Raw genomic sequence first — 21,859 nt, 5'->3', positions numbered from 1 at the left:
CTCTGGGTTAAACCCATCTTGCTCGTAATGTATTACCCTTATTCATTACTGGTGATTTCAATTTCCTAAAATTTTCTTGAGGATTTTTGTATTTGTCTAGGAGGGATTTTGGTTTATAGTTTTCTTGTTGTGTCCAGAATGCGTAAAGAACTCTTATAACTTAACAACAAAAAGACAACCCATTTTAAAAATGGCCAAAAGACTTGAATAGATACTTCTCTGAAGAAAATTTACAAATGGCCAACAAGCAAGCACTTAAAAAGATGTTTAGCATCATTGTTCATTAAGGAAATGCAAATCAAAACCATGAAACTCACTAGAATAGCTTTAATCAAAAACAATGCAAAGTTGGAAGTATGTAGAGAAATAGAACTCTTTTGTACATTGCTGGTGAGAATGTAAAATGGCACAGCCACTGTAGAAAAGTTTGTTGGTTCCTTAAAAAGTTAAACATAGATTACCATATAACCCAACAGTTCCACTGCTAAGTATATACTCTGGAGAAATGGAAACGTATGTCCACAAAGAAATTTGTATGCAAATGTTTGTAACAGCTTTATTTATAATAACCAAAAGGAAGAAACAACCCAAATGTCCATCAATGACAGATAAATGCATCGTGAGATACATGTTCACAACATTTATACACACACAGTAGGATATTATTCAGTCATAAGAAGGAATGAAAAACCGATGGATGGTTCAATTTGGGTAAACCTTGACAACATTATGCTAAGTGAAATAAATCAGATATAAAAGGACAAATATGGTAGGATTCTACTTCTACGAGGTACCTAGTGTAGTCAGAGTCATAGAGACAGAAAGTCGAATGATGGTTGCCAGAAGCTGGGGGAGAGGAGCAGGGGAAGTTACTGTTTCATGGGTATAGAGGTTCAGTTTTGCAAGATGAAAAACGTTCTGGAGATGGATGGTGGTGATGGTTTCACAGCAGTGTGAATTTGTTTAATGCTACTGGACTTTACAGCAAAAAGTGGTGAAAATGGTAAAATGTATGTCGTATATATTTTATTATAATCAAAAATTAATTTAAAAAGATCAAAGAACTGATACATGCTACAACTTGGATAAATCTTGAAAACATTCTGCTAACTGAAAGAAGCCAGACGCAAAAGATCACCTATTGTATGGTTTCTATTATATATCCCAAGGGGGCAAATCCAGAGAAAGAGTACATTAGAGGTTACCAGGGGAGGTAAAGAGTAGGAAATGGGAATGTCTTTATGGGGTGATGTAAAAAAGTGTTGGTAGTTACATAACATTGTGAGTACAGCAAATGCCATCTAGTTGTACACTTTAAAGTGACTGTCGTGTGGTTGTCACCTTGGTAAACAGCTTTCTCTTTTTCTCTCTCTCTCTTCCTGAGTCAGGCAACACATCCTCCTGCTGTGTCCTGCTATACCTGTGGTATAGGCCTATTCATGCGGCATATGCATTGGATCTGGGAAGAAAATACTTATTTTTAATAATTTTAATTAAAAATATAGTAGTATGCATATATTTAGATTGTTTAAAATGCTGAAAGTAGATACAAAGAAATAAAAAACGTTCCTACCACCCAGAAGATTGCTGTTCTTCCCTCCTATTTCTGATTCTTCTTAGAGTGCGCTCTCTCTCTACACAAACACACACATACCTTTTAACCAAAATGAAATTACACTGTTTGTGGTGTTTTTAAATTTGCTTTGTTTGGTTATGATCTTCATCTTTCCATGTTAGCACATTTTATTTACCTAACGATTAAAATTCAAGTTCCCTCAGTGGTTCCGAAATTGTTTACAGTAGATTGATCCAAAATAGGTTCCAGTCTAGGGTCATGTATTGCGTTATGCATCTTATGTCCCTTAAATCTCTTTCAATCTAATGTATACCCATCCCCCCTCTTCTTATGACAGTGATTACTAGAGGAAACCCAGCCAGTTGTCTTAAATATTTCATCTGTTTAAAATGTGTTTTATTTCACTCATTTCCAGTTTCACAAACTTCTAGTTATAAGTCACGGAAAAGAAAAAAGTATAGCATGAGGAATATAATCAATAATATAATGTGTGGTGATAAATATGACTGTCCTTAACCGTGGTGAGCATTGAGTAATGTATAGAACTATCAAATCACTCTGTTGTACACCTGAAACTCATATAACATTGTAGGTCAACTAAACTTCAACAGTAAAAACATAAACATGAATTGTACATATAAAAATATTTTGTTTTATATACTTCATAAGTACCTTAAGTACATACTGCGGTATGTGCTCACAATTTTTTACTGGTAAGGCTACAAGCATCAAAAATGTTTGAAGACTTAGGATATGTGGGTGTTTATTGCACTCATTATTACACGCATTTTTCAGTTCCCTGTAGGTTTGAAGTTTTTAAAAATAAAAGTTGGGGAAAAAAACATCAAAGAGTAAAAAGATTAGAAGTTTACTATTCTAGTTTGCCATTTATTTGAAGTGTGAACTTGTTCATTCTGGAGCCCCCCCAAACCTGCCGACTCAAACTGGGTAGTGTAGCTGGGGCGATGGGCACTCTGGTGGTTTTGATGCTCAGGGAGATAGGGAGATGATACCATGTGTTTTGTGGTTATTTCCAGAATCCACACCGCCCCTCACTCCTTTGTCTTTTGCATCAGTATTTATTTATTGAGCAGGTACTCTGGGCCAGACATGCTACTAGGGACTGGGCTGGAAGGGGCTGGAAGGGCAGAGAGGCCACTCTGTCGGCAGTTTGTCATGGTGGCATCTGACGGGCCTGCTCCATTTACCTGTAATCTTCCTTGGTTTTGCCTTGTCAGGATTATGAAGAAGCTGTGCTCTTGTTATTAGAAGGAGCTGCCTGGGAAGAAGCTCTGAGACTGGTAAGAAAAACTTTAAAAATCATCACTATGTTAGGTGCTTAGAGCAAGAGTGCAGGGAGAAGGGTCAGCTAGAATCCCTGGTCTTCTGAGGCTAGTGAAATTAAGTAAAAATAGTTTAGGTTCTTGGTCTAAGGGTAAATAGTATTTTTAAAGCCATTTTAAAAATGTATTCTTGATGTTTTGAATTAATCAACTTTTAAAATGTGAAATATTACTGGTCTTTACTGAAGTGAATTAAATATTCATTAGAGGCCTACTACTCTTGAAAATATCCTGGTGACCTCTGAAAGTGATCCATTTCCTTCCAAGTATCTTAACTCTCCAGTGATTTGCAGTTTTCTTGCCTGAAATTACTGTATTTTTCCTTTTAGGTATACAAATACAACAGACCAGATATTATAGAAACCAATGTAAAGCCTTCCATTCTAGAAGGTAAGGGTTACATCTTAGAATTCCACATTTGGAAGTGTGGAGGTGTGGAAGAGCAAGATAACAGTACTTACTTTGTTAGGACATCCTTTAATCAGGTGTTACATAGAGGTGATCAAAACTATCCACTGGGTGTAATACTTTCTTCTGACCAGGATTTTTAAGCATGCTGAACTGTTAAATGGTAGTATAGAAAATACTTGAATGTTAAAAACACATGATAAGATATGATTAAGAATCTTCATATTTGGAAATAGTTGGTAAACTTGAATATGAACTAGACATTAGATAATAATAGTATTTTGTCAGGGGCCAGTTTCTTGCATTTAATAATTGTATTGTGGTCATATTAGTGTCCTTTATTCTTTTTTTTTTAAAGTTTATTCATTTTGAGAGAGAAAGAGAACATGCACAAGCAGGGCTGGGGCAGAGAGAGGGAGAGAGAGAATCCCAAGCAGACTCCATGCTGTGCACAGAGCCCAACGCCGGGCTCAGACTCACAAACTGTGAGATCATGACCTGAGCTGAAACCAATAGTTGGACGCTTAACCGACTGAGCCCTACCTGGATGCCCCGATAATGTCCTTATTCTTAAGAGAGCTATGCTGAGGTATTTAGGAGGGAAGGATCGTATCTGCAACCTACTCTCAAAACGTTCCATAAAAATAGTAGTTGTGTGTACGAATGGAGAGAAACAGGAAGCCAAAAAAATAGGGCAAAATGTTAACAATTGGTAAATCTAAGTGAAGGGTATATTTGTACATTGAACAGATGAGTTTTACCAGTTCTAGAATACTCAGATGGTCACTGTGACTCCTTAAAAGCAAAATGGGAAAGAAAGGCATCAGTTTGGCTAACGTAAATTTCTGGGAGTGGGGTTTGGTTCTAAGCCCTCCAATTTCAGCACAGTCTGCCCTGTGAGTAAGATCTGGCCTTTCTGACATGTATATATATTCACATGTTTACCCTGCCTGCATCCCCCTCCCCCTCCCCATTAACACCATGGGAGGATTCTTTTCTTATCGTTCACGTAGGTATCTCTACCTGGTTACTGAAAGCTTCCGTCCTGGCCCTCCAGCAATCCATCTAGCCAGCTCTTAAATTTGGATTTTGTCCCCTATTGAGCACTTAGAAAAATACTGACAGTTCGTCTGCATGGGCCTCATACCTATGTTCAGGAAGCAGTTCAGTGACTGTTTGTGTTTGTTAACAACTTCCTTGTATACTCCTTTTCTTTGCTAGTCCTCTCTTGGGTTAGTTACCTAGTCTTTCTTCAGGTGATTTTATCAATTTAGTGGTAGCGAATGTTCCAAGATGATGTTGATGAACACTAAGAGCTGAAGTCTCAATGTCTGGCTCATTCTCTGAAAATGATGTAGGTTAATTCTCATTAAGGAAAAAATCTTGCTCGGAAAACCTAGTAATTTGTTTTCTTTTTGTTAAATTCTAACTTCCTCACTGCCCTCCTCTAGTTCTTTTTTTTCTGCTTAAATATCCTCAAATTATTTTCCATCTGCACTCCTAGCCCAGAAGAATTACGTGGCACTTCTGGAGTCTCAGACAGCCACATTCTGTCGCCATAAACAACGTTTATTGGTGATTCGAGAGCTCAAGGAGCAAGCACAGCAGGTGAACCTGGGTGAGTGTCTGCATGACGGCATTGGCGCTTGGGTGCGGTGGGGACACGTCACACCTTGTCTTAGCTGCTTGTTGTGCCTTGCAATATGATTTCTCTGCCGGGGGACATGTGAGGCCTCTGTGAAACCCCTTAGGGGCTGTGTGTGCCTTTGTGTGCCTGTGTTTGTGCGTGTAGGGGAGGGCTGAGGGGCAGGACCAAGCATGAATGGAAAGAGCTCTGCTGCATGTGCCCTCCACCCCCACCAAGCAGAGTAGCCGACTTCTCTGTTTCACAGAATGAGCCACCTTGTCTCCAGAGGTTCCTTTGCTTTGAAAAAAAAAAGAAAGAAAGAAAAAATAACTAGTTTGGTACTGTATATGCTAATAATAACTAATATTCTCTCATCTCACTTTGAGATCTACTTTATGATAATTGTCATCCATCCTCAGATATGCCCTGGTTAACCACAGTCCACTTACCCCACTAAAAGTAAACTCACATTAGCAGGGAGTTTTCATTCTGCATCTGATTCTACTTTTCTAGATGATGAGGTGCCCCAGGGTCAAGAGTCAGACCTCTTCTCTGAAACTAGCAGTGTCCTGAGTGGCAGTGACATGAGCGGCAGATATTCCCATAGCAACTCGAGGATATCAGCGTATGTATCATGTTTATTCAGCGTTTTGACCATGCCCTGGGTGTATGGAGAAAGAGCAAGTAAGTAGGTCAGTTTTTCATCAGGAGGACAGTGCAGGGCCATGATATAGTTATGCAAGGACTCTCCCTACATATCTAAGAAATTAGACTTGGTGTTGAAATGTTTTCTGCTGATTCTTCATGGACTGTGCGTTTGCTCATGCCCACAAGGCTCTTACACCGGGAACTCAGTTTTTATGACATTTGATTTCATTTGTTTAACAAATACTAGGTGACCATAATGTGTAAGCACTAAAAAAAATTAAAAGATGATAAAGAAAAAATATTCAGGCATCTTCGGTTCAAAGTCAGGATTGGAAGAGGTTATAAACATAAAATAAGTCATCATACTTCAAGTGTAGCAGCTGGTCAGAACACCCAGATGCTAGTTGTAAGTGGATGTTAGCAAAAACTTTTAAGGAGCTCTGGGTTTATAAGTGCTTTATAGTCACCCTTGGGAAGCATAAAACAATGCATATTGTGTATTCGAAGTGAATCATACTTTATGAATTCAGAATGGAGATTTTTGAGGTTATGTGGGGTGATCAGAAATTCCTAGAGAAGTAACTAGAAACTGGACTTTTAAGAGTCAGGGCGAGAGACAGGTGGCATAATTAAAGATCTCTGAGCAGGAAAGATACAGGACTCATTTTATTGCATTCAAATTCAGCGTGCTATGTCTGTGTCCCCTGATTGGTTGATTGATTGATTGATATTTTGAGAGAAACAGACAGCATGAGTAGGGGAGGGGTAGAAAGAGAGGGAGACAGATAATCTTAAGCAGGCTCTGCACTGTCAGCGCAGAGCCTGGCGTGGGGCTCAAACCCACGAAACCATGAGATCATGACCTGAGCTGAAACTGAGAGTTGGACGCTTAACCGACTGAGCCACTCAGGCTCTCATATGTCCCGATTTAAATTTTACTTTGTTGCCTTTGAATTTATATTTTGTTAGAAAATTCAAGTTTGTTGTTCTTCTCTTTGTTGTTCTCGCTCTTATGATCAGATACAACCTCATTTTACTCTGTATTTTAATCAAAATTTTAAGGCCAGATACTACCTTTTAGGGTTTTCCTTATTACTTCCTGCCTATAAGATTTGCTTCTCCCAATTTTATTTTAGGCGTCATTTAAACACCTCATCACCATTTTCCCCCCAAAATACATACCATCTGTAGACTCTCTGGGTTCCTCGAAAGTTGGTGGCCAACAGGTACATTCATTTTAATCTGTGCAGCACAAGATTTATAACCTCTTTCTGATTTCTAACAGGCGATCGTCTAAGAATCGCCGCAAAGCGGAGCGGAAGAAGCATAGCCTCAAAGAAGGGAGTCCACTAGAGGATCTGGCCCTTTTGGAGGCACTGAATGAAATCGTACAGAGCACTGAAAAATTGAAAGGTATATTCTCAATACTAATGATTCTTGCCACACAAAAAAGTAAATGGATAGCACAGACTTTAATAAACATTAAGATGCAATTTTCCCAACTTGAAGAAAGACAAAAACTGGCAGCGGGAAGGACGCATCTTGTCAGGGCACATTCCTGAACCACTCTCAGCTGGTGACATAGGAGCCTTCCTCTATTGGCCTCCATGCACCCGGCCCGGGAGACATTAGCGCTGAAACTGGAGTAAAGGATTGAGAAGACACTGCTTCCTGCTTGAGCCCCAGTGTGTCCCTTTTTCTTTTTATAGTAGATATGTTGAATTATTCCAGCATTTGGGAAGAAGGAAGAAAATGTGGGAGATGGCAGCTGTAGTGTGATATTAAATATTTCTTAATTGGGAAAGAAACTAGGTTGATTCTAGCAATGGAGTTGGGGACCCAAGTTACCACTTTCTCAAATTTCTTCTCTCTAGATGAAGTATACCAGATTTTAAAGGTGCTCTTTCTGTTTGAGTTTGATGAGCAAGGAAGGGAATTACAGAAGGCCTTTGAAGATACTCTCCAGCTAATGGAAAGGTCGCTTCCAGAAATTTGGACTCTCACCCACCAGCAGAATTCAGCTACGACGGTAAGTTTCCTTCAGAGACAGAATGTGCATTTTTAAAAAATCATTTTCAAGGTTATTACATTCACACAATCTCTTAAAAGTCGAAGCAAAAGATTTTCTTTCATATTATATTAGAAACACAACATACCATAGTTAAATTATCTTAGGCTTATGTTTAAGCTGTCAGTAAGAAGATCTTCTATTCAGGTACACCTTGGCCTAGGTTAAGTTTGCTTTTATTTCTCCTTTGTGCATGAAGCAGTTGTTGTGGAGAAGAAGGGCAATTCAGACTGTTGCCCCCTGCCTTCAGTGAGATCAGGGTGGGGAAGGGGGAAGCCAGGGCCAGAGTTAGCCTCTTCACCTCCCTGTTCAGACTTTGGGTGGGATCAGAGGTTCTTAAAGTAACCCAAACAATTGCTTTCTCTTTTGTTTCATGGAAAATTTGACTTGTCACTTCTACTCTGTTCTCATGAGGAGCTTTGCTACTTACATTTAAGGCAGTTGTGTCCTATCAAGAACTCTCATGTATTACCATATGTTGGTTATACCTCTGCTCAGTCTCTCACACCTCAGGCCTGTTGTTAAGTTTCTGTTTTGATTCAGAAAGGCTGCTGTTGACGGCATGATCCATTAAGGAAAACCACCACAGCTGTTATTTTAACAGAGAGAATTTAATACATGGAACTGGTTGAACAGGTATTGGAGAACTGAAGAGCCAAAATGGGAGCTCAGAGAAGGAACTCGAGATGGTAACTTCGAGGGAACAAAAGAAGAGTTTGGGATTACAGCAGTTTAGAAGTTTGGAGATGGGACCCCACGAAGCTGGCTCTCCTCCCTCTGAGAAGAGGGTGCCAGGCAGCTGGTGCTGATACTTCTGAGGGAGCGCGGTGGCTCTAAGTGTAGAGAAATAAACCGGAATGAACAGCCACTGCCAGGGTAAAGAGCTGCCATTGCATGAAAGCAAGTGAATGAAGGAGCACATTCCTTCTTTTTCTTTCTTTCTTTTTTTTTTTTTTTGAGAGAGAGAGAGCAAGCAGGGGAGGGGCAGGGAGAGAGGGAGACACAGAATATGAAGCAGGCTCCCGGTTCTGAGCTGTCAGCACAGAGCCTGATGCAGGGCTCAAACCCACAAACCGTGAGATCATGACCTGAACCAAAGTTGGATGCTTAACTGACTGAGCCACCCAGACGCCCCAACACATTCCTTCTTCCTCCAGTCTTGCACTGTCCCTCTGGTGTCTGCTATGGTCAGAGCATCGTGAGCCAGGTACAAAGGCGAATGTTTTCTCAGGCTCTCAGCATCACAAGCACTGTAGGGAAGGGTGGTTTTGAAGCTGGAAGAGAAATTGGTATTCAGCTCACTGATTAGAAGCACGTAGCTTTACTGGGCCTTGATTTCCTCAGTTGTAAATGGGAATATACTTCCCTATACGCCTCACTGGAATATTCTGAAGGTTAGGTAAGAGGGCAGATATAGGTGCATGTAGTGTACCATAAAAATAAAAGCAGTTGAGAATCAGCACCCCACAAATACTTGAATTTACTAAAAGAAGTATTGCCTAGAAGAAATGTGATCATCTTCAAATCTGTACTGGTTTTGAAGCTTAACAATGTATAGAACCTCCTCATGTCCTCCCCTACCCTTTTTTATTCAGATCCTATTAATTTCTGAGACACGGGCTTTAAGAGTCTTCTAGGGAAAATGAGCAGAAAATTGTTTTGCTTTGCTTGGTAAAGTATGGTAATGGCATATGTGCAGGATACATGAGTCACATGGAGGTGCTTTGAGCATGACATTGACATTGTTGCTGAGACAGTGCCCCCGAGGGTGTGCACGCTGAACCAAGTGAAGCCAAAGCAGAGGGACTGGCATGTGCCCACTGAGGCTCATACAGGTGTGGAATTCCTGTGATGTCTCTTGTTTTACCTTGAACACGTGTGCAGAGTTTACACACGTGCATCCATGATATGCGCTTTTGTTTTAATATAAAAATTCTCACAAATCTTTGAATGCGATTTGATGGTCTGTTTTTTATTTAAAAAAATTTTTTTTTAACATTTATTTATTACTGAGAGAGCATGAGCATGGGAGGGACAGAGGGAGGGAGACACACAGAATCTGAAGCAGGCTCCAGGTTCTGAGCCGCCAGCACAGAGCTGGACACAGGGCTCAAACTCAAAACCCGCGAGATCATGACCTGAGCCTAAGTCGGACGCGTAACCGACTGAGCCACTCAGGCGCCCCTCATGGTCTGTGTATTCTGTAGCCTCTTGTACTCTACTCCTCCCCGCAGTGTGTGGTTTGCTTATTTGGAAAGGACCAGGAGTATATTGTTGAGATTTTCTTTTTTGTTTTCCCCTCCTCATCACCGTGTCTTCTGGAAGAAAGGAGATGTGGAGGTCTGAGTTGAGAGTGGGAAAACTGGCAAAGTAAAATCAGAAGGAAAAGAGAATCACTGCGCTTGATACTATGAAAACGACAAGCTCCTCACTGCTAGCAGAGATGCGGCCTTTGGTATTTGCGGTCATGGGAAGTATAAAATGATCTTTGCTGTTCTACTTTCTCCTTAGGTTCTAGGTCCCAATGCTACTGCCAATAGTATCATGGCCGCTTACCAACAACAGAAGACTGCAGTTCCTGTTCTTGGTTAGTATTTTTTTCTCCAGATTATCACAGAACTAAGCAGAGGAGTATTTTTCTGTGTTAAGATGATCAGCAGTATGGGGAGAGACAGGGTATTGACTACAATTTTCATTCAATTTTAGGACTATATCTTTAGTAAAATCGGTTTAGTGTTTCTAGTAAGAGCAACCCGAGGGGTAGGGAATCCAACATGACATTAAACATACAACTTTTTAAAAAAATTATCTTGATATCATCTTGTCTATACCCTGGCATACACTTGTCCATACAGGCACATCACAGTTGAAGTCTGAGTCTACATAGTCCATATATTTTAAAGACTCTTCTGAATTATCATTTTTGGCTGTTGGTAGTTATGCATTGCATCTTGGGGACGTTTTCATAGTCGTTACTTAAGAACTGAACCTTTTTAATCATCTTCAGGATTGACACTAAACTTTGAAAGCAAACCCAAAGAATGCTAGCATTTTATTTGCATTTCCTAATTCCTAAAATGTTTTGTTTTGTGTTGTTGGTGGGGGAGATGATTCCTGATTAGATTGCACAGCCCTTAAAGTTAAAAGCCCTAAAGCCTCTCTTCTTTTATTTGGTTAGAAACTTTTGACACATCAGTTTGGTACCTGAGTATTTACCCTTCAGGTGGATCAGTCAAGCATACCAACATCCTCTTAGCTTTCAAACATTAGTGACCTATTCTGAAATAATTGGTAGTTTTTGCTACTGTGGTTTGCATTTTCCAGCATGTGACGGGCAACAACATTCTGAATTTTTTCCGTTTAAATGCTATTCTATACTAGCATTCTGATGACATTTGAAGTAGCCTTTGAGGTTTCGCATTAAGTTTAATTTTAACAGCTTATGTTGCTGCCAGGAATAAATTAACTACGTTCCATCCCAGCTCAACTCCTATATCTGGACAGTAACTACTGTATTCCTAGCTCCCCTTCTTCTTGAAGGCTGACAGGCTGCTTTTGTTACCAGTCCCAAAGCATACACTTATTTCTGAGATGCTAAAAATTCATCTTAGACTTGAGGCAGCTTAGTAATTGTTCAGTTTATACTTTGTCCAATCCAGTTGTGATTTGTGCCCCACTGTCCTCATTCCTGGCCAGATGCTGACCTTCCAGTCAAGTCTAGTCAACTGCTTTCTTTAGAGTAGTTTGGTGGCTTTATCAAAGAGCACTCTCATTTTCCAGCTCAGCCTTAAAGACAGTAATATTCTCAGGCTCGTTATCTGAGTACATAAGTATTATCAACGTCCTTGTGGGTATTACAAGATAGTGTAGGGAAAGAGAGGGTCTCATAATCTAAAAATAGGCAGAGGAACTACTGACAAAATTAGTCCCATGCAAATATTCCTCAACTGCCCCTCCCCCAGCTAAGGGGAGTTTAAGCACACTCACACTTCCTGCTGCTGGGATCCAGGACTTGATGGGCATTGTCTCTTTTATGCTTACAATGTGTTATCATACAGATCAGTTACAAGTCTTACAAAAATGTAGAATTTCGTAAAATGGATTAAAATGTTATCAGAGAAGTGCTTGAATCTTCATAGCTGAATTGGGCTTATTAGTTACAATTGATATAACAAAGTAAGTGTTCCAAATGAGAATGATTTGACAATCAAAAAATTAAGAAAAGTCTTGGAAAAATTGATAAAACTCTCAAAGTATTTTTGTAAAAATAACTCTTGTAGCTGTGAAATTCAAATGTGGAAAGGTAAAAGATGTCATGTCTTGTCCTTATACAGTTTGCCGAACAATTATGTTTTCCTGCCAAAAAGTCAATACTTGGTATTCTTAGTTCAGTATAGAAATCAAACGTAGTTGTGTCTAATTTTTTAATAAAATAGAGTATTTTGTAATGTTTTTATAAAAAAGATTGTCTCATTTAAAGCTTAATCAACTATCTCACATGGAATGATGGGCCTTGCTGATAATGAATTTCCAGTATCAGTCTCCTAAAATAAGGAAAACCTCCTATGGTATTTTTATTTGTATCGCTCTTTGGGGGAGTAGAAAACACTAGTTGTACATGAAATTATCAAACTGATGTGAATAGTCGTGAAAATCTGGATTGTACAGAAAATTATGTCAAAGAATATTAAAATTTGATAATTTCTAGTACATGTATTTATGTGTAATATGGCAATCATGTTTTTAAACACATTTTATTTTGAGCATTTCTCTCATGTTAAATGTTATTTTTTTTAAGTTGATTTATTTGGTGGGGGGTGGGGGGTGGGGGGAGTGGGAAGGAGGGGCAGCAAGAGAATCCCACGCAGACTCTGCACTCATGCAGGGCTTGAGCTCATGAACCGTGAGCTAAAACCAAGAGTCAGATACTTAACTGACTGAGCCACCCAGGTCCCCCTCGCGTTAAATATTCCTGAAAATAATTTTTAATGTCTGTGTGGCTCATATATACAGGTGTACTTTTGTTGGCACTTTATTACGAATAGTGCTGAGAAAGAACACCTTTATATGTACATATTTTCTCACATCTCTGCTACCTATAGATATCTCTTGCTACCACAAATCTAACTGAAAGAGGGCCTGGGTGGAGTGTGTGACTCTTGATCTCGGGGTTGTGGGTTCGACCCTCATGTTGAATGGAGAGATTGCTTAAAAAATAAAGTATTAAAAAAAGAAAGAGGGCCTGGGAGTTTTAGAGTTTGAGCTAACAGTCATAATTTTACCCCAACCATCTTTCCCTCTTCCATTTGCTTTTTTCTAAAAGTAAGGACATTTTTTTTTTTTTTTTTTTTTTTAAGTAAGGACATTTTTATTGATCAGTATGTTTGTAGAATTTTTTTGGTCATAAAATATTTTCTCTTGATTAACTTTATTTACCGAATAACATGCCACCACTTTTTTTTTACTCTTATAATTGAGGTAAATTTTGTAGATAGAGGAATGTACAGATCTTAGGTATACAGTGTGATGAGATTTAATGATCATATACAGCCTTGTAACCACTACCACCACCCTCTCCCATTCAAAATCTAGAACATACTTCTACTTTGAATCACTCAGTGGACATTTTTTCTTATATCCTTCCACATGCCTGAAATGGAAATTCCTCTTCTTGGGGCAGGGCCTCTAGGCTGTGTTTCTTCTAACTGAAGGTTGTAAGGGTAACAGACATTAGCTCTGGTCTGATGTTTATCTTGTAGCTGCAAAGCCCAGTCGTCTACTTTTGAGCTAGAGTTCCTGCCTCAGCTCCCAGCAACAAGAGAGTGTGTCTGTCACAGTTTCCCTTTCCTTTCTTTTAGATGCTGAGCTTTTGATACCCCCAAAGATCAACAAAAGAACCCCGTGGAAACTGAGCCTTCTAGAGTGACTGACCCCAGTTAGGAGGACCCCAGAGAGACTGTTTTCCTTCCGCTTCTCACTCCTTGAGGCCTGGCTGTTGGGAACTGGGAAGAGTAAGACAATAACCTACCTTAGCATTGTAGAGAGCTGCTCTATACAGCAGACCTAAGCAGACACCAAGCAGTTCCATTTTATGTTATTTTGTGCCTAATTTAATCATTAGCAAAACTTTAAGCTTTAACCAATGTAGCATCAGTTTGTACAAATTACTGTTCTTTGGTTTAGTGCTGTGTGAGAGCATATTTTTGGTATTTATGGTAATCAAAAGATTGGCTCTCCTACCTAGCTACAAGTCTGATTCATTTTGGGACCTTAGACAAGTCACATAATTGATTTGTGCCTCAGTTAATTGGGAATAATGTTTCATGGCTTCTCCCTCAAAAGTGTGAGGAAAAGAAAATAATGTTTTTAAATTGTGTTATGTACCTGGAGGAGAGCATTATATATATACACAACGTGGCTGTTCTATCAACATGTAGTGACACTTAATCACTTAAATGACTTCTTCACCTTGAACTAAAGCAGAATATAAAGCTAAATATATCCTTTGAAATTCTCAGCGTTCCTATGCTGACAGCTGTTATCTTGTAATGTCTTACCAGGTTATGTGCTTCTAGTTGGTTACAACTGCATTGAGCTCCTGTCACTACAGTGGTTACGGGGACTCTCTTTACTGCCTGTGAATTTTCTGCTAGAGAGTTAGTAGTGTCAGAGCTGGAACAGATTAGAATTTCTGTAACCGTATCAGGCACATTTGGTATGGTGAGCAGTGTACACAGTTGTAAGTTACTCCTTTTTCTCCAAATAATTGCTACTTTTAACTAAAAGGTTTTTTCTGTCGGTGTCTAGGCCATTTCATTTATTTTTCTTTATGGTGCTTCACTCATCTCTTTTAGTTATTTTCTTTGGAAAAAGTGAGGATGTTTTCTTTTGGGTAAATCTAGAAAAAGCTCAGTTCATTTAGACAGCAGTTTTGTGGCTGATGTTTGGGTAAGGTTAAAATTTTCTTCCGTGCTTTTAGTACCAGAACAAGACCTTCATGACTACACATGAACTGAGAATGCTGCCTTTGGTCCTCGGAATGTGGATATGCCCAGAATTGTAATGAAAGATGGTCCCTGAGTAGCATGATGTTGACTATAGAATCTAGGTGTGTTTGCTGGTGTAATTAAGCTTTCCTGTGTGTCTGAAAATTTTCACAAAGTAACATTAAAAAAAGATATCTCCTGCCTTGTAGAAATGTACTTTTTGACTTCTGCCCATAATGGATTTGCTATAATTGAGTGCTCCACACTGAAAGGCTGAAAGTGCTTTGTGACTACTCTTTGTCCTGGGTAAATGAACATAGTAACTTAGATGACATCTTAATACAATGTAGTGCTCTTGCTATGGATAATAGTGAAGCCATCCATGCCTGATGCATTGGAAATAGAAGTGCTTGGAAATAGAAGTGGATTGGTAATGGTCTGACATTTTATGGATGTTCAGTTCCCTTAAGATAATGTATTGAAGCAGCAAGAAAGAATTTGTGTGAATATAAGTTACTATCAATTGCTATCTCTTTCCTGTGAGCAAGATGGAATTTTGTTCATTTGGAGAAGCAGCAGGCTGGAGCAGACCTTCTGAATTGAAGGCAGAGTCCAGGAAGAATTTATGGGGAAAGTGCAGTGTATGGGAGGAGGAGAAACTCCTAGAAGTGATGAACACATGATTTGGGGGAAGGGTTCTGTCAGGGTTCTAGAAAAGAATATATAACTCTTCCCCCAAATTTGGACTCTGTCCCAAAACAAGTTCATGCTGCAATAAGCTAAAAAAACCTCAGTTACTTTGTTGGTTCCATTGATTAAGCTTTGCTTGGATGCTCTAGACATCAAGAGGCAACTTGCAGAGGACTGTCTCCTACAATCAAAGTCCATTTTAAATTTATACTTTAAAAAAACTGAGGCAGGGGGCACCTGGGTGGCTCAGTCGGTTGAGCGGCCGACTTTGGCTCAGGTCACGATCTCGAAGTCTGTGAGTTTGAGCCCCGCGTCGGGCTCTGTGCTGACAGCTTGGAGCCTGGAGCCTATTTTGGATTCTGTGTCTCCCTCTCTCTGACCCTCCCCCATTCATGCTCTGTCTCTCTCTGTCTCAAAAATAAGTAAGCATTAAAAAAAAAAAATTTAAAAAAAACTGAGGCAGGAGGTAATATTTTCATTATGTGTTTATGAGTGTAGCTTGGTGTAGTTTCTTAGTACTGCCGCATATTTTTAAGTAAATTCATTTTCTGTACATGTCTACACATACATACATTCACACATATTTGTGTATGTACACACACATGCTCACCTTTTATTCATAGCCATCATTGAAGGTTTTTGTTTTGTTTTTTTAAATGAGTAAAACTGATGAGTCTTAGTAATTTAAGGTGATTATCAGTTGGGGAACAAAATCAGCTGTTTTTTTTGCCTCCTGTACCAGTCCATAAGCTTCTGTGCTTCACTAGAAGTACCACCTGGACAAGCCCTTGGGAGTTTCTGGCTGTCCTTCCTTGTCTGTTGTATTTGTTAGTAACTGAGGTGAGGGGAACCTGAACATCTTAAGCTAGGTAACCATTAATCTCCCGAGATGCTGTAGACCAGTCAAAGCTAATACAGTGACATTTGGGGACACTGAAGACCTGCTCTTGATTTCTGTGTTTTCTATGCTCCCTGAGCCCTTGCCTGTGCCTCATGCCTACTCCACCATTAATCTTATTGGCTCTGAAGTCCCCCACATTTTAAGGCCAACAGATGTTCTTCTGGTATACAGGAAAGAACAAGGCCTTGGGTCCACCCATCTTAGTGCCCTTGGACAAAGACTTTTTTTTTAATATAATTTATTGTCAGATTGGCTAACATACAGTGTGTGTACAGTGTGCTTTTGGTTTTTGGAGTAGATTCCCATGGTTCATCGCTTACGTACAACTTCCAGTGCTCACCCCAACAAGTGCCCTCCTCAATGCCCATCACCCATTTTCCCCTGTCCCTACCCCAAAGATACTTAAGCTCACTGAATCTTGCTTTCCTCCAACCTTGTGTGCCCATTGGCACTATTGTGTACCTTAGCACTATTGACATTTTGGGTCATATCATTCTTCGTTGGAGGGAGCTATCCTGTGCATTATAGGATGTTTCGCAATAACCCTGGCCTCTACCCACTAGATGCCGGCACTGTATACACCCCCACTCCTGTTCTGGTAACCAGACATATTTTTAGACATTGCCAAATGTCCCCTGGGGGTCAAAATTGCCTCCAGTTGAGAACCACTAGGCTAAGATGACTTTCATGTAGTTACCAAAACTATTCATAGCACTCTCTCTCTCATTTTTAATTAATTAATTAATTTATTATTATTATTATTATTATTTTATTTTATTTTTTGGTGAGGATGGCTTTCTTTCCTACAAGGGGAATTGTGTAAGGATCAAGTGAGAATTCATACTGTTTTGAAAAGATAAGTAGTTGTTCAGCTTTATATTGGTGTTTTTCCTTTTTTTGGTATTTGTTCATTTTTTTTTTTTCAGGTTTATTTATTTTGAGAGAGAGCTTGCAGAATGCGAGGGGGAGGAGAACAGAGAGAACCCCAAGCAGGTGCCATGCTATCACTGTGGAGCCCAATGTAGGGTTCGATCTCACAAACCATGAGATCGTAACCTGAGCTGAAATCAAGAGTTGGGTGCTTAACTGACTGAGTCACCCAGGTGTCTCTGGAATGTTTCCATATTAAAGTGCAGCAGAACATTTAGGCCTACCATGGCCTGAAGATTCCCTCCAGAGCCACCTCCCATGCTTCCCCTTCATCAAGACTCACCTTTTTGGGGATCCTTGACTTGGGGATCATAGATACTTAAGGGATTTAAAGACATATGATTGGTTTTCTCTGTAATCCCATTTTATTTTCTAGATTTTAAAATATTATTCTGGGGCACCTGGGTGGCTCAGTCGGTTGGACATCTGACTCGATTTTGGCTTTGGTCCTTCATGATCTCACATGGAGCCTGCTGAAGATTCTCTTTCTCTGTCTCTCTCCCCCCTCCTCCTCTCTTCGTCTGCCCCTCCCCCACTTGCACGCAGACACTCTCTCTTTCAAAAAACAAACAAAAAAATATTCCTAGGTGGAGCCCATAGGTTTTACCACCCCTGCTGGAGGAATTAAACAGATTTCAATCTGCCCAGTAGTGTTCATGGAATGTTAAGAGTGGTTTGGGCAGAAACTGAGGTTAATAAGATCTTAAACTTCTCTCTCAAGTCAATGTACCCAACTTCTAGGTGATCCTTTGATACTTCAGGATAAGGTTTAGTCATCCTTGGTCAACTGTAGGAACTCCACATGCCCTTCTGTGTTGTCTTTCCTTCTCTACTCCAGCTTGCTGGTGCCAGTCAGCTGTGCCTGGATCAGGTCTTTCAAGGCAGATACTATGAAGATGGCTCTGTAGGGCTTTTCCCTGGGGATTGTAGAGATGTCGTACCTCTCCTGTGAGTGCTTGAATGTGTACTTTTGGGTGTACATATGACTAAGAAGCATGGTTAAGACTTTGGGGCTCCTGTGTAAGAGCTAGAAGTCTGCAAGGTAATTCTAGCTAGCTCTTGTGGTCATCTCCCAGAGGCCAAATTCTAGTATTTGAGTGTTTATCTCTGTTTTGTACATCAGTTGTGTGAAGTAGGCATTTGAATTCAATATTATAGGTAAGTAGACTCAGATCAGAGTTAGGTGGTAGTGAAATCAGTTTTAAATCACAGAGTTCAAAGCCCATTTCCTTCTATTTGATGCTGCTCCCTGCCAGTGTTCAGATGCTGAGGTTTAGACAGGGCAGAGAATGTATTGGGGACTATTCTAAAAAATCTGTGTTCCATTTACAAACTGACCCCACAGGACCACCACAGAATGTGCCTGGGCCCTGGAAGGGCTTCTCTGGTTCTGAGGGCTGTGCGTTCCTTCTGGCTCCTCAGTTGTGTTAGAATGACCAGCATAGGGAAGGTTCCTATAAACCCATACCCTTAGCCCCAGAACTGGCAGCCTCTATTCTCGCCCATCCCAGATTCTAACTGTATATCCTACAGGTTGATGAGGAATCCCATCTAGTAGGAGATGAACAGCTGAATAGCTATCCCCTTCAGACACACACGCATATCTTGCTCATAATATGCCAGGTTTCAGCAAGCAGCCACCATGGTGGCTTGATAAGAACTGGTATTGAGGCATGACTCACGGTCAGAACTAGAAGTACAGTTAGCGCAGGGATCAGACACCCTCATCAGCTCTTTACAAGCCTCCACGAAGCATGATATGTATTCTGCTGCTCTATGGGAAGTTGAGCCATTATAGCATACTTCCTATTGGTGTTTACCAAAAGAACTGTTCTTACATGCCCTAACATACTGTCTCCTCTCTCTTCATCACATGCCCCTCCTGAGCAGATTTAACAATGAGATAGCTCCTAAAAGGGAATACACAAAAGGGACAGAATAATGTTAGAGCTAGTTGTTTGTCAGGAATGTTTAAGCAGGCAGCACGTAATACATGTCTTTGTTGTGTCACCACCCCTCCCACTCTTGTGTGACAAAAGTATATTTTAAGGTCCATGCTGCATATTGTGAAGTTGTTCTTTCTAAGTCAGGAAATAGAGAAACACTGTGGAGGGAACACGAGGATTGTTTAATACTACGGGAGCAAACATGCGGGCTCAGCTCTCTGTGTGTATGGCAGGCACTCACTCAGCAAAGCGGATGCATGGCAACCATGCTTTATCAGAGTTCAGAAGCACCTTCTGTACAGGAAGAAAGGCCCGTGTTCCTGGTACTCAAAGCGGTGGACCCACAGCGGTTGGAAGCCCTGAAGCGATGCCAGGATGGAGCCGCCCGTCCATACTGCAGTGTCTCTTTCGGGCAACACATTTACCTGGGGGCTGTCATTGGGACACATGCTGCTCAGCTCCTTCTGCAGCCGGTTAGGGAATCCACTGAGCATAGTGCTCCCCCCGCAGAGCAGGATGTTCCCCATGAGATCGCGTTTGAGGGCAATGTCACACTTGTTAAGGCAAGACACTGTCTGGGTGTGAAGCCCCAGCTGCATGGACTTGATCAGAGAAGGCTTAAAGAACATCTCTGAGCAGAGGAACCTTTCCTGGCACAGCTGTATCTCCTTCCCATCAGGCAGTATGTACTGGATTATATGCTCAGTGGCAGGGATTTTCTTCTCTTCGATGGGGTCCAGGGCCACAAAGCAGCATTTCTTCTTAATGTCCTCCACAATGCCTATCTGGTCCTCGGTGAAGCGTTTCCCCGAGTTATTCATCAGGCCCATCAAGTAGGCCGTCAGGTCAGAGCCCGCATAGTCCAGCCGTCCGGTGATGCTGGGCAAGGGATAACCTTCATAGATGGGGACCACGTAGGACACGCCGTGGCCAACTTCCACCACTAGGCCTGAGGTCCTTCCATAGGAGTACATGGACAGGCGGGATTGGTAGGCGATGTGCATTGCAGGAGTGTTGAAGGTTTCAAACAGCATTTCAGCGTACTTCTCCCTGTTGGTGTGTGGGCTCAGGGGTGGGTCTGAAACCAAGACCGCATGCTCCTCTGGGGCGATCTTCATCTCTTGATGGAAGAGATATTCCCAGATATCTTGCACGGAATCCCAGTCCACGATGATGCCATGTCGCAGAGGATTAAGTAGCTTGAGACGAACCTCTGGATTGATGAGCTCCCGCCCCACGAATGTCTCCTTGCGATTGTCCCCAGTTTTAGCCGTCTCCATGTAGGGCTTCCCCACTGTTGTGGAGATGTTATGGGTGGGCTTTGGCAGCCCGGCAAAGCCACATTTGCAGTAGCCAGTGCCGAGGTCCACAACCACTGCTTTGGTCACCTCTGCCTTGGGTTTGTCCTTAACCGTTCTTGAGTTAGTAGGTTCTTCTGGCTCTGAACAGTTACAGCGGACCCACACTGCCCGCTTTGCCGGGCCATCCTTTAAGGAGGCAGTCTGGAGGATGTGTGTCTGTGGGGAGACCTGTTCACCTGCTCTCTTGGCAGGCCCGTCCCCGATGACTGCTGCCTGTGGAGCCCACATGCTATCAAGAGCCATTTGCTCTCAGAAAGTTCCTCAATCCCACAGGCTTCAAGGCCTGAAAGGCTTATATCAGATGGCAACTTGAGAATTTCCCAGCGATGACATCACTGATTATGACATAATCTGGTGACTTGGGTTTTCTAGATGCCGGGAACCTGTGTCCCATGTTGGGGTGGACTTGTTTCAGAGGTGACTTCCCTTTTTCTAGATTTTATAATAAACCTGATTTAGCCAACCAGTTATTTATTGATCACTTGCAATGGGCAAGGCAGCTGGGAATAAAAGGCAGCCGTGGAGAAAAAAAACAATCTCTGCCCTTGTAGAGTTTACGTTCTAGTCACTGGGGGTTGGGAAGAGATAGACAATAGCCAAAACAAAGAGATGACAGAAAATGTTAAGGGCAAAAAGAGAAAAAGCAGAGAAAGAGATTGGGGAAGGTGGCTGTGTTAACGTGCCTGGGCAGAGGTCCCTGAGAGGGTGACACTTGAATGAAGACCTGAGGAGGTGAGGGACGCTGGGTGCCACGTGTACATCCTGCATATCGGGAGCAGCAGGTGCAGATGATGGGGGTGCAGCTGTGACTGATGAGTGAGAGAAGGGGTCAGCAAACTAGGGCCTGCCTGTTTTGGTAAATAAACTTTTATTTAAACACATGCTCATTTACATCTTGTCTATGGCTGCTTTTGTGTTACCACCACAGAATTGGACTCATTGCCACAAAGACTGCATGGCCCACAAAAGTGCAAATTTTTACTATCAGGCCCATATAGAAAAAGTTTGCTGGCCCCTGAGTTAAAGGATCCCCAGACCCACGTGGCCGAGTGGGGAGAGCAAGGAAAACTATGAGGGGGGAGGAGGGGCGGGAAGGGTGAGCAGCCCACATCCATCCTCTTGGGCCATGACTAGGACTTTGGTTCTGACTCTGCGTGAGATCAGAAAGCACTAGGGAGTTTTGAGCACTGTGGACACTACCCAGTTTATTTAGCAGGACTAATTGCTGCTCTGGTGACTGAGCACTTCTGTCTCCCTTGTTTCTCAGGACAGCCTGCAGAAGAATAATTTTTAGGCCCATATCTGTGCACATACTCCATGCAGGTTGGCAGCGAGATTGGACCGTGCAGAATTGCACTGATGAGAACACTGAGGC

General features: G+C 41.3%; 2 protein-coding genes across 5 annotated transcripts in view; one reads left to right on the top strand and one right to left on the bottom strand.

The window, feature by feature from the left end:
• Positions 1-15,566, top strand: part of ELP1 (elongator acetyltransferase complex subunit 1) — a 57,893-nt gene extending 42,327 nt beyond the window's left edge. For all 4 annotated transcript variants that reach the window (XM_007094273.3, XM_042963294.1, XM_042963293.1 and 1 more), the window contains exons 30-37: positions 2,815-2,877; positions 3,249-3,309; positions 4,832-4,945; positions 5,468-5,579; positions 6,888-7,015; positions 7,477-7,631; positions 10,182-10,257; positions 13,529-15,566. In XM_007094273.3, the coding sequence (XP_007094335.2) occupies positions 2,815-2,877; positions 3,249-3,309; positions 4,832-4,945; positions 5,468-5,579; positions 6,888-7,015; positions 7,477-7,631; positions 10,182-10,257; positions 13,529-13,596 (777 nt within the window). In that variant the 3' untranslated portion in view covers positions 13,597-15,566. The remainder of the gene's footprint in view (positions 1-2,814; positions 2,878-3,248; positions 3,310-4,831; positions 4,946-5,467; positions 5,580-6,887; positions 7,016-7,476; positions 7,632-10,181; positions 10,258-13,528) is intronic.
• A 3,718-nt stretch (positions 15,567-19,284) lies between these two features.
• On the bottom strand, positions 19,285-20,806 carry ACTL7A (actin like 7A). Its single transcript, XM_007094272.3, has one exon. It carries the CDS (start codon positions 20,725-20,727, stop codon positions 19,405-19,407), a length of 1,323 nt encoding a protein of 440 aa, XP_007094334.1. The 5' UTR covers positions 20,728-20,806; the 3' UTR covers positions 19,285-19,404.
• Positions 20,807-21,859: the final 1,053 nt, after the last annotated feature.

Source organism: Panthera tigris, chromosome D4 (genome assembly GCF_018350195.1).
Source record: "Panthera tigris isolate Pti1 chromosome D4, P.tigris_Pti1_mat1.1, whole genome shotgun sequence".
NCBI lineage: Eukaryota > Metazoa > Chordata > Mammalia > Carnivora > Felidae > Panthera > Panthera tigris.
Note: the sequence above shows the minus strand (reverse complement) of the source record. Positions and strands in the feature narration are given on the sequence as shown.

What these genes read in the sequence shown, in the direction of transcription:
- ACTL7A (XM_007094272.3), bottom strand. Translation starts at nt 20,727, where the DNA reads ATGGCTCTTGATAGCATGTGGGCTCCACAGGCAGCAGTCATCGGGGAC.